Raw genomic sequence first — 12,725 nt, 5'->3', positions numbered from 1 at the left:
TAATGATACAGAACTCCCGCCCGCACTATATTTTTGTTTTATAGCAAGCGGGACCGAATAATACTCATCCAGTTAATCCGATGTCGTAACTGTAATTGTGTTTTCTCGCTAGAAGGTCAAGTAAGGTGTACAGTATAGTCTTCACACGCTTCTCGTTGTTCATGGGATGTTAGGTACGAGAAAGTCAAGGCCATATAGTTACGCAGGAAGAAAACGGAATGGGAATGCAAAATCTTTAGTTGATCCTGCAAAAACACAAGTTACGACGCCGAATCATGTACCTGCATTTTTTTTTTTCCTGATACATATATTGAATTGAACTGAAATATTTATTGTTGTAAAAGGCCCACGAATGTCCAGTTACAAGCTGTATATAACTGTATTGGCTGAAGAAGGTGTATGGAAAGACACACCACCTTCTCGTTGTATTAGCACTGTACCTTTTACAACAATATTCGTACAGAGTGCTTGTATTCAGAAACGGATGAAGTTCTGGTACTCTTGTTTGACCCCCCTCCCCTTTTTTTGAGTGAGTTGTGTCATGAATACACGAATTATACATCTATCTATCTATCTATTGCCAGACGCCTCAATCCCGTTTGGGGTGGCCACAAACAATTATACATGCTAGCGGATATTATGGGTTCCTGGCGTCACATGACAAGTCTCTTGAACTCGTGATGTAACCGACCTTAAATGTGACTAAGTGGAACTATCTTAGAATTAGGCTTGTGAATTCGTCGTTCTAGATAATTTTTTGTAGGAAATCTTACGTATCTAATAATCTTTAGTACAATAACAGATCCAGATATAGTTAAATTAGTTGGGTTTGAAAACGGAGAATGAAAATATACCCAAATCCCATAATCAAGACTGTGCGTTGTTGCAGTCAGCTGAATGAGTTAATGATGTTGAGTGATGGAGGGCGAGAACATCAAATTGTCTGGCCTATTGCGAGACCGACATGTCTTAATCATCTTCTCAACCGTCACTTTCTTTAGTATTATAGTCTCGGCTCTTGTCAGGTAAGGATAAAGTGGCACAAAAATGGAAAAATTAAGTAAGGGTGGGCGGGCCAAAGTTGTCACTATGATTCATGTCAGTTTTTCTCGTCTAAGGAATTTTTTAGGAATGGTTTGCAAGTATATGAATCCTCTTATATTTCAAACGTAAATGTTATACTTCTTTAGCCACGCCATCATAATTTACAATGTTTTTATACCGATGTTAAGCTGATATTACTGTACTTGATTATAAGGAAGGGGGAGAAATGCGAGCTTTGATGATAGGTGAGAAAATCTGTCAATCTGTCTATAGCCTGATGCCCTCATCCTGCAGAGGGTGGCTGCGGACAAAACGCCTCCAAGTCGCTCTGTCACCCACCATTTGACTGCCCTTCCACCAACTCACTCCCCCCTCCCTCATATACCTCTCAACTCCATCCCTCCACCTCATCCTTGGTCTCCCCCTCCCTCTCCCTCCTACCACTTCACCTACATACACCCTCTTAGTCAGTCTTTCATTCTCCATTCTCTCCACATGTCCAAACCACCTCAGCGTATTTCTCCTAATCTTCTCAACCACATCCACATCCACCCCACAACGTTCCTTCACTTCTTCATTCGTCAGCCTGTCACTCCACATGCTCCTCTCAAGTAACTCATTTCCACTGCTCTCACTCTTGACTAGTTCCCCTCTTGCAAGGTCCACGCCTCGCTTCCATAGGTCAGGGTAGGGATCACAATACTATCATGCAGTGACTTCTTAACTTCCATACTCACCTCCCTATTTCTCATCACTGCTTTCAGTGAACCAACAACCTTCCTTCCCTGCTGTACCCTTTCATGCACTTCATCCCCCAAAGTTCCATCCTTGCTCATCACACTACCCAAGTACTTGAATGCACTCACATTCTACATATCCTCATCATCCAACCTCACTGCATACTCTGTGACTTCATTCCTCTCAAACACCATAACTTTACTTTTGTTTACATTAACTTTCAGTTTCCTCCTCCTACACACTTTCCCAAATTCATTCACCAAACCTTGCAATTCCCATTCATCTTCACTCAACAATACTGTATCATCAGCAAACAGCAACACCAGAATTCTCCACATCTCACCCTCATTCATTAGAGCCACTCCCACATCCACTGCCCTACCTTGCACCTCCTTTACAACCCCATCTATGAATATATTAAACAGCCATGGAGACATCACACAACCCTATTTCAGTCCCACATTTAGATCAAAGAACTCACTCAGCTCACCATCCACTTGCACAGTAGTCCTGGCTCCCTCGTATATACTCTTCACAGCACTCAGCAATTTCCCATCCACTCCATATATTCTTAATACCTTCCATATACCTTGCCTTTCTACTCTAGTCATATGCTTTCTCCAAGTCCATGAAGGCAGCATACACTTTCTATCCCTTCTCTAGATACTTCTCCACTAAACATCTTAGAACAAATATCTGATCTACACACCCTTTTCCCTTCCTAAATCCCCCTTGTTCTTCTCCAACTAGCTCTTCTGTTATATGCCTAACCCTATCAATAAGTATTCTACTATATATTTTTCCAATCACACTAAGAAGGCAAATACCCCTATGGTTACCACATTCTCTCCCCTTTTCCATTGTATAAAGGAACAATTATACCTGATTTCCAGTCCTCTGGAACCCTTCCCTCTTCCCAAGCCAATCTACACAACTTCCATATCCACTCCACAACAATCTCACCCCCTTACTTCAGCATTTCACCACACACTCCATCAATTCCCGGGGGGATAATACGAGGTTAAATCACTGTGGAATGAAATTAATACCCTTGCAGCTTGTGGATTTGTGTTGTATTTTATTTTTTATTCAGATAGCTCTATTCAAGGCTTTTTTGAACTGGGTAGGTTAGATAGCGCCATTCCTGACACCACCCCAGGAGCTTCCTTTAGGCTGGATACCATTTTTCTGACAGGAACAAAACAGAAGGATGCCCTGATAGAGAAAAAGGTTAATGCAGGCTATTTAGGATTGAGTGAAATCTCTTTTATCTATCACCAGACACCGTAATCCCATAAGGGATGGTCATTTGCCTTTGAGTTAGTTGTTTTATGGAGAGAGGCACAGTTGAAATCTAGAAGTCATGTAATGTGCCAAGATTAGGTCTGAAAAATGGCAGGGTTTTTCTTGAAGGGTGCTACTTTCACGGTAAGGTTAGGTCTTGTTAGGTATGGCTTGTGTAATCATCCTTATTTAAGCTTTCAGTAAAGTATCTTAAACTGTGTAAAACTTTAAATGAATTTTTAGTATTCCTTAGTTTCCATTATCAGATGAGGAAGTGTGGTTTGTATAGTTTTCCATTTTTTCATTTTCATTATGCAGATATTTGGCTTGGATTTTCAGTTTCCCCCCAGCTTTTCATGTTCATTGCTTAGATCATGTGTTTTCACCAATTTTTCATTTTCATTTGTCTTGGATTATCACTTTTCCCCACACCTTTTCAAATTTTTGCATCTCCTCGCATCAGGGCTGGATTTAGACATGATGAGGCCTTAAGCTGTGGGAAGCTGGAATGCTCTATTTTGGTAGCTGTTAACCGAGAATATGGCTGTGTAGTAACTGAACTTGACAAGAATGCCTCCAAGATGCATAAGTAATCTGTGGTGAGAGAGTAAATTAGCCTAGATCATTACCTATTTATCATCATCATCATCTGGACCTCCTTTCACACCCTAGGGCAGGGTGAGGAATAGCATCGTCCAGACAGCCTAAGTTTGCCCAATCCAATGGGCCATACTTCCATTCATTCATCATTCAAGCCTCCAGAATCCTGGCTCTATCTGATATGCCAAAAACTTTCACCACATTCTGTAGCTTCACATAAACGTGTCTGATGGAGTCAATCCTATTTATAAATTATATTAAAACTAAGAGAGAGAGAAAGAGAGAGGCAGGCTCCTTCAGACTGAAAGGTCCTACGATGTGGCTCGTTTACTTTATGCCTAAATCCTGCCCTGCTTTGCTTTGAGAAACTCTGTACTGAAGTATTGGATTAGATATCCAGCTTTCAATTTCTTTGATTTTCAAAGTTCAAAAAATTGGAGTCAGCAGTTTATTGTGGATTTGATGACAGTAAAACCTGAAATGTAATAAAATGTTACTTACGACAATCATTTACAGTAACCAGAGGAACTGTAGTGTGGTTCCTCTTGGTTGATAAACATCCCTGTCCCTCAGTTCAGTTGATGACTAAGTACACAGTAGTTCCATTGGAGGATCAGTTTGTCTGGTGGCCAAAGAGATTAATTCATACCTCATAACTAGGCTCATTAAGAACTTCATACAGTGACAATCAGCAGTCTGACTATAATCAAACAGTCATCCTTTTTTCCACAGTGTATTGGTGGGCGTGTTGGTGGTGACATCGCTCGTTAGTGGACTTATTCTGCCCTACATCATCTTCCGGTGAGTTCAGTTTATGGTGGCTTGCTGTAGAGAAATGAATATGAGGTTACTGGAGATAAAAATGTATTGAGACTTTTTTTTTTGTGTGTGTGTGTGTGTGTGTGTGTGTGTGTGTGTGTGTGTGTGTGTGTGTGTGTGTGTGTGTGTGTGTGTGTGTGTGTGTGTGTGTGTGTGTGTGTGTGTGTGTGTGTGTGTGTGTGTGTGTGTGTGTGTGTGTGTGTGTGTGTGTGTGTGTGTGTGTGTGTGTGTGTGTGTGTGTGTGTGTGTGTGTGTGTGTGTGTGTGTGTGTGTGTGTGTGTGTGTGTGTGTGTGTGTGTGTGTGTGTGTGTGTGTGTGTGTGTGTGTGTGTGTGTGTGTGTGTGTGTGTGTGTGTGTGTGTGTGTGTGTGTGTGTGTGTGTGTGTGTGTGTGTGTTTGTGTGTGTGTGTGTGTGTGTGTGTGTGTGTGTGTGTGTGTGTGTGTGTGTGTGTGTGTGTGTGTGTGTAATACCATACCTGATACCATGACCATGAACCTACCATGCTTTTCCTGCTGTTGTTTGCATTTCGGCATTGAGGTTATTTTAGCCTGGTGTCATATACAGCATATCGAAAAAACAAGCTCTTTGGATTTTTTATTTATTTAATATTTATTTATTTTTAATGTGTGGGCATAGACTTCACCATCCTTTACCATGGCCCAGTAGTCCTTCTGTGTCTATACACCTCCACATGTCACTACATTGGCATTTATAAAGTAATTAAGAGCTACAGTAATATACCTGTTTTACTTTAACCTGGCCTTAAATTCTATCTATCTATCTATCTATTGCCTGATGCCATAATCCCATTAGGGATGGCCATTTGACTCTGAGTTATTTGTTTTACAGGAAGGGGCACTAACTCTCCACCAACCCACTTGATGACATGTAGGGAGGCCTTAAATTGATCTCACTATTTTTATTGCTGAGCTGTAACAAGTGATTAACACTAGAATATGATGGTAGTCATAAAGATGTTCTGTGGAAAGATGGTAGAGTTGTAGTACAGTAGAGGTCCGAATTTTCGGCATCTATGGGACCAGGCAAGTTCCGAAATATCAAAATTGCCGAATTATCGAAAACCCTACCCACTCAGTACCTTATATGTTTCAGTGAACACTATCATCATTACTCACATCATTACAAATGTGTTTGGAGAGAGTACTGTATACTGTTTGATACTGTACAATACTGTAATGAATACAGTACTATACATGAATATGAAAAATAAAGAAATTAGTGAACATACTGTATGTAAATGTAATGGTACAGTAGGCCTACAAGTTCACATGCACTTACCTAAACTTATAGTAGGTTCCTTATTTACATATGTACAATAGAAGGGGTTGATTGGAGTCTGCTACTGCTGGAAGAAGTCCCCAGCAGTAGAGGGTCCTGCAGCAGGCTCTAAGGACTCTTCTCCCTGTTGCTGCGGCAGTAGAGCTTGAGGTTCAGAGACTGCTGTTGGTGATGGAGAGGAGGGAGCAGAGGAGCTTACGTTAAACTCATCCATAATCTGTTTCCTACTCATGCCAGCCTCTAATTTTTTCAGCAGCTCAATTTTCCGAGCAATAGTCAACATCTTATGTGTACGCTTCTTGCTAACACCAGTTAACTTTCCACACGTGGAGGCCATTTTCAAAGCACGCAGAAGATGTTTATACTGTTCACAACACACGGCTGGTCCACTCAGGTGTTACAAAGCTCCTGTCCGATGTTACGGTGCTTACAGCACACTCGAATAGTAATTTCAGAGGTATTTCGGTACGAAGTTCACAAAGCACACAGAAGAATCAAGAGAAGTCGGCAGCAGCACGGCAACAACTCGGAAGAATGGCGAAACAGATTCTCTTTCCCATGCTAGACTCACTACATGTTTGTCCTCTCTTTATGCTATAGGAGAAAGAGCTAGCCTCTGAGCTTCATGGCAGTGGTAGACTCGTTCCATCACTTTCACTATCTCACTCACTAAGGCGGGTAAAGGCGGGTAGCTAGCTGGCGAGCCTCATGGAGAATTTCAAGACTGACGAAAAAAATCGGTGAATCTGCCGAATGATCGGAGATTTTCGTAAATGGGACTATTTCTCAAAACTGCCGAAATGTCAGATTTACCGGGGATTTGGATGACGAAATATTGGACTTTTACTGTATTGCCTTTTTCTTCGAATGAGCTATATGAAATAATCTGCAAAAGAACAAAAATTTGGTTCAGGTTAAGGTAAAGGGAGTAGAGTTATTCCAGCCTCTTAAAGCTGTAGTTATTCATTGGCAGCTGAATATACCACAGAAAGGGGATGAGTTTCTTAGACTACAGTATTTAGTTTTAAAGTAGCTATTAATGCATTGTTATCATATGGTTGCAAGAGTATCTGTTATAAATAATGAAAATAAAACTTGGATATGATATGCATCAACAGATGTTTACTGGCAACCTTGTTCCAGAGCCTGTATATGGGCATCTCTTTTTTTCAGCTTCTTACTGAAATGAGTAAAATATGATTGAAGATCATGTGTTTTTCTTTCACTGTTGGTGGTTGTAGACTTTCGGTCACTACCTGAAAGCTACATCACACAATAACTTATTACAATGACTCCTGATGTTCTTGCCACCACCAGATGAACTTCCCTGTTGAGCTTAATGAAGAACTTTCACAGTGAAGTAGGTATTCTTTGTATTTCAGTGATGGTAAACAAATCCCAAACCTCCTTGCACTTTTCACCGGTTCTGAGAGTGTTGAGAACAAAGGTGAGATCCCACGGTCCTGCTCGGTGTGTGGAGGTGAACAGTGTCAGAGGCAACACCCCTCTGCCCCCACGTTGGTGCCAACACATGCACACGTCACATGCTCCGTACCACAGAGTGTTGATGAGGCCCTGGAGGAGGTAAATAAATATAAGGATTTATACTGTAGCTCTCTGTACAGTAAATGTTTAGCTGTCTCTATATCTGTATCAGTTTTTGAATTTTCCATTCTTGCTTGTTTCTACAGTAAATCCTACCTCACCCCATCTTTAGATTGGAAAAGAATATCAGTATGATGATGCTGATAATGATGATGAAGAAGTATTATATGATTAATTTTGTTGTGTGTGTTTTGCCAGCTGTTGAACCTTGCACTGGACCACTATGTATACAGCTGGTACAGGGAGGTGTCTATTCATGACCAGCTGGCTGATGAGATACGCTACATCATCCGCTATGCTGTTGCGGCCCTCACCACTAAGCTGGCAAAGGTAATAACACATTTAATTCTACTGATACATATAACCTTGATTTGGTCCAGTGTTTATTCCTTTGGGTAGGATGATGAATATTGCAGTCATGTTACTAGTGAATAGTTTTGTTTATGTTAGGAAGAAGCATATTACACTGTAATCTTTTTACACATTATCCTCTCTACCTCCAGACAGTTTTATTCAATTTAAGAAGGCTGTCTAGCAGTGGAAAGGTAAATTAAGGCTATATATAAACTTAATTATTGAGAAAGTCACCCTGAAGCCAAATAAACTTTTCAGGGAGTGGGTAAGAATAAAATACAAAAGACATCATACTAAAGGAGTTAATGGCAGAGTTTAACCCTTGTATGTTCACCCCGTAATAATTTTGTTAGGGAGATTCACGACACATTTACACTGCTGGGTGAACATTTTCATTCTTGGCTGATTTCTATAATGGAACTTACCTACAGTATATTTTTTGTTGTAACTATATTGGAACTTCATTTATTTCTCTTATAAGTATACCAGAACGTAGTATATTTCTCTTATAATTAAACTGGAGTATACTGTATTTCTGTTGCAACAAAACCAGAGCATACTATATTTCTGCAGTAACTATACCAGAGCCTACTATATTTCTTCTGTAATATTAATTCCGTGTCATATCAGGTTGACTTGACAACTGTGATCACTGACCGTCTGCTGCCTGCATTATTAAACCACCTGGATGCCTATGTGGAAGGCAACCGACGCGTACGAGGCAACACGTCCTCTGAGGCAGCTGTGATCCAGTACCTAAGGGCTGGTGGTGGACTGCACAGGGCGGTCAAGTCACGGGAGGAAGAGGCAGCATACCTTAGGGGCGTCATAGGTACCATCATGCCATCACTCCTACCAGCCAAATATCAAGCCAGCAAGTACGTTGTGTGGAGAGTGAGACTGACAGGGAGAGTGTATGTGAGTGAGGTGGAGGGGGGGATAGGGAGGAGGAGACCAAGGATGAGATGGAGGGATGGAGTGGAGAGGTATATGAGAGAGGGGTGTGTGAGCTGGGAGCAGGGCAGTGAAATGGCGGGGGACAGGGCGACATGGAGGCGATTTGTTAATGGCCACCGCTTATAGGATTAAGGCATCTGGCAATAGGTGATAGAAGTAAGTTGTTTGAATATGCATGACTTACTAACATTTTAATTGCAGGAAATCATTTTTTAGGCCAAATGAAATCTTATGGAAGTACTGTACTGTAATCAGATACAGGAAATTGTTGTGATACTCAAGGGGTTGTTGATGTTGTTAGATAGTTTCATGGTCACTCCAAGTAGATATTAAACATTGTACAGTAACTCTTCTGTCTGTAAGTTTCCTTAATTGAATAAAATCATCAAGTTTAGCTGTAGTCTGAGAGAAAAGAAAGAACATTTCATTGCATTAAAATCTTTGAAAAGTTGGTTATTGACTGGTGAGAGTTCAGATTGAGCCAAAATTGTTGTATCTTCTCAGTAAGCAACATTTCCATACGTGGGCATAAATCTTGCAATATAGTTCATCCCCTCCTGCCAGTGAATGACCTGTTATGAAGATTTTAGGAACTTCTTATATCTCATATATGTGTGTGATTTATTGATGATCATAAAATGAAGTTAGATGATTGCTGTAGAAAGGACAAGTTGATCAGAGGCACCCAGGAGAATTAGCAGTGAGGAAGTGTAAAATAATTTGCAGATTTTATTGAAAGGTGTGTGTTTTAGTGGGGCAGGTATGGATGTATGAGTTTATATTAATTTACCTTAGGGTACTGTGTAGCAATATTCAGTCTTGCTGAAGTTGAACCAATTGTATAAAAGTTTGTAGCATTATTCTGTCTTGCTGTAGTTGAACTTTTTTTTTTTCAGTCACTCTCTCAATTCTCCATTCTTTGAGAAGATGATAACATAAAGGCCCAAGACTGTGCTACCCTAATGCAGAAAATAAGGGTAGGTGACTAGGCTAGGGAGGAATCTGAGTGTGAAATGGAGGGAGAGTAAGAAATTGTTTTGGAAGGAGGTAAAGAAAGTAAGGCAGTGTGAAAGGGGAAATAGTAGGGGAGTGAAAGATAAGAATAATAGATTGTTGGTGGAGAAGAGAGAGAAATTGAGGAGATGGAAAGAGCACTTTGAGGATTTGTTGAATGTAGAGAGTGAGAGCAGTGTGAGTATAAGTGGTGGGGAATGGCTGGGAGAAGAAGAGATGAGAGGAGGGAGGAAGAGATCAGTAGGTCGGAAGTAGTGGAAGCGATGAAGAAGATTAAGTTGGGAAAGGCCCCAGGAATTGATGGAGTGTGTGGTGAAATGCTTAGGTATGGGGGTGAGATTGTTGTGGAGTGGATATGGAAGTTGTGTAGATTGGCTTGGGAAGAGGGAAGGGTTCCAGAGGACTGGAAATCAGGTATAATTGTTCCTCTGTACAAAGGAAAAGGGGAGAGAGAAGTATGTGGTAACCATAGGGGTATTTGCCTTCTTAGTGTGACTGGTAAAATATATGGTAGAATACTCATTGATAGGGTTAAGCATATGACAGAGGAGCTAGTTGGAGAAGAACAAGGGGGATTTAGGAAGGGAAAAGGGTGTGTAGATCAGATATTTGTTCTAAGATGTTTAGTGGAGAAGTATCTAGAGAAGGGAAGGAAAGTGTATGCTGCCTTCATGGACTTGGAGAAAGCTTATGACAGAATAGATAGGCAAGGTATGTGGAAGGTATTAAGAATATATGGAGTGGAGGGGAAATTGTTGAGTGCTGTGAAGAGTATGTACGAGGGAGCTAGGGCTATGGTGCGAGTGGATGGTGAGCTGAGTGAGTTCTTTGATCTCAATGTGGGACTGAAACAGGGGTGTGTGATGTCTCCATGGCTGTTTAATATATTTATGGATGGGGTTGTAAAGGAGGTGCAAGGTAGGGCAGTGGATGTGGGGGTGGCCCTAATGAATGAGGGTGAGATTTGGAAGCTTCCGGTGTTGCTGTTTGCTGATGATACAGTATTGTTGAGTGAAGATGAATGGGAGTTGCAAGGTTTGGTGAATGAATTTGGGACAGTGTGTAGGAGGAGGAAGCTGAAAGTTAATGTAAACAAAAGTAAAGTTATGGTGTTTGAGAGGAATGAAGTCACAGAGTGTGCAGTGAGGTTGGATGGTGAGGATATGGAGAATGTGAGTGCATTCAAGTACTTGGGTAGTGTGATGAGTAAGGATGGAACTTTAGGGGATGAAGTACGTGAAAGGGTACAGCAGGGAAGGAAGGTTGTTGGCACACTGAAAGCAGTGATGAGAAATAGGGAGGTGAGTATGGAAGTTAAGAAGTCACTGCATGATGGTATTGTGATCCCTACCCTGACGTATGGAAGCGAGGCGTGGACCTTGCAAGAGGGGAACAAGTCAAGAGTGAGAGCAGTGGAAATGAGTTACTTGAGAGGAGCATGTGGAGTGACGTGGAGGGACAGGTTGACGAATGAAGAAGTGAAGGAACGTTGTGGGGTAAATGTGGATGTGGTTGAAAAGATTAGGAGAAATACACTGAGGTGGTTTGGACATGTGGAGAAAATGGAGAATGAAAGACTGACTAAGAGGGTGTATGTAGGTGAAGTGGAGGGAGGGAGAGGGAGGGGTAGACCGAGGATGAGGTGGAGGGATGGAGTTGAGAGGTAAATGAGGGAGGGGGGGGGTGAGTTGGGGGGAGGGTAGTCAATTGGTGGGTGACAGAGTGACTTGGAGGCGTTTTGTCTGCAGCCACTCTTTGCGGGATTAGGGCGTCGGGCTATAGATAGATAGATAGATAGACTAGGCTACCCCCCGGGTAGCATTGCACGATTAAAATAATTCTGGGTAGCCTCTTAAGGATTCAGATTGATGTACAGAGCCCCTGACTTTCACCTCAGCTAGTGTTTTAAGTCACTGAGCAACCATATTATACCCCTTCATCCACAGCCTTGGCCGAACGTTCCTGGAGGAATTGATGGGTCGAGTGCTGCTGATACAAGCCATGGACCTTCTGGCCAACCCTGACACCCTCAACTTGCTGTTCCTGCTCCTGCTCACCCCAGACCCAGACCCATGGCCACCGTACAAGCCAGAGCCAGAGGTCCTGCTGCTCAAGAACTTTGCCTCAGTTAACACTCACCCGAGAAACTCAGTAAGAAAAATGCCATAATGGTTCTTGTTGTGCTCATTTACGGTATTTGTCATTAATGGAAATCATGACTAGGCTTAAACTTAAAGGTACATTATCAAAGAATTCACTGTATGTAGTGTGATGTAATATGGTTACGGTTTAACTGCATGTACATTTTTATGCATTAGTAGATAGTAGTTACAATTCCAGCTTTGCAGTGTCATGTACAGTCGTATTAGTTACTTGTATGTGGCTGTGTGTCCAAACATGAAAATACTGTATGCCATTACCTATCATCAGTAGTTAATACCACTACAACTGTTCAGACCTAAGGCTATCAAATTTGTATACAGTATGCTGATGGATGAAGAACCAACAATGATTTTTCTTTCCCCCCCAAGGTTCTAAGAAGTAACTTGTCATCAGTGCTGAAGGACCAAAGTCTTCTGTACTTGTTTCACACATTCCTGAAGGAAGAAGGAGCCATCAATGTACTACAGTTCTGTTTGGCTGTGGGTAAGTTTGAGGATTGAATGCCGTAATTGTGGGGTGAAGCTAAGAATGTGATGGCTGGAATGACGTGTGAGTGATTGTGTGACCCATTTCACCGGGTGTGCAGTTGGTAAGTTTCATGCTTATTATGTTTTCGTTTTCTTTGTGTTTTGTATGAAAGCGCTGAATACATTAAGTTTGGAAGAAATGAGAGAGTGTTTTTGATCAGTGATATGAATGGTAAAGTTGGGAATGTGAAGGTGGATGGAATAGTTGGTGAGTGGGGTGTGTCTGCTGAGATAGATGAGAATGGGAGTGCATTAGTGGACATTTGTGCTGGGAGGGGGTTGGTGATAGCCAATACCCTCTTCAGGCATAATATGATCCAC

General features: G+C 41.6%; 1 protein-coding gene across 1 annotated transcript in view; it reads left to right on the top strand.

Moving 5' to 3' along the window:
• Positions 1 to 918: 918 nt before the first annotated feature.
• LOC145395731 (sorting nexin-14-like) overlaps positions 919 to 12,725 on the top strand; it is a 49,864-nt gene continuing 38,057 nt past the window's right edge. The window contains exons 1-7 of the mRNA XM_080269266.1: positions 919 to 1,025; positions 4,399 to 4,467; positions 7,167 to 7,368; positions 7,588 to 7,719; positions 8,374 to 8,621; positions 11,661 to 11,865; positions 12,246 to 12,360. Coding sequence (XP_080125392.1) covers positions 919 to 1,025; positions 4,399 to 4,467; positions 7,167 to 7,368; positions 7,588 to 7,719; positions 8,374 to 8,621; positions 11,661 to 11,865; positions 12,246 to 12,360 — 1,078 coding nt within the window. The remainder of the gene's footprint in view (positions 1,026 to 4,398; positions 4,468 to 7,166; positions 7,369 to 7,587; positions 7,720 to 8,373; positions 8,622 to 11,660; positions 11,866 to 12,245; positions 12,361 to 12,725) is intronic.

The sequence above is a fragment of the Coenobita brevimanus genome, chromosome 33 (assembly GCF_032717465.1).
Source record: "Coenobita brevimanus isolate Jiangsu-jjx chromosome 33, ASM3271746v2, whole genome shotgun sequence".
NCBI classification, from domain to species: domain Eukaryota; kingdom Metazoa; phylum Arthropoda; class Malacostraca; order Decapoda; family Coenobitidae; genus Coenobita; species Coenobita brevimanus.
Note: the sequence above shows the minus strand (reverse complement) of the source record. Positions and strands in the feature narration are given on the sequence as shown.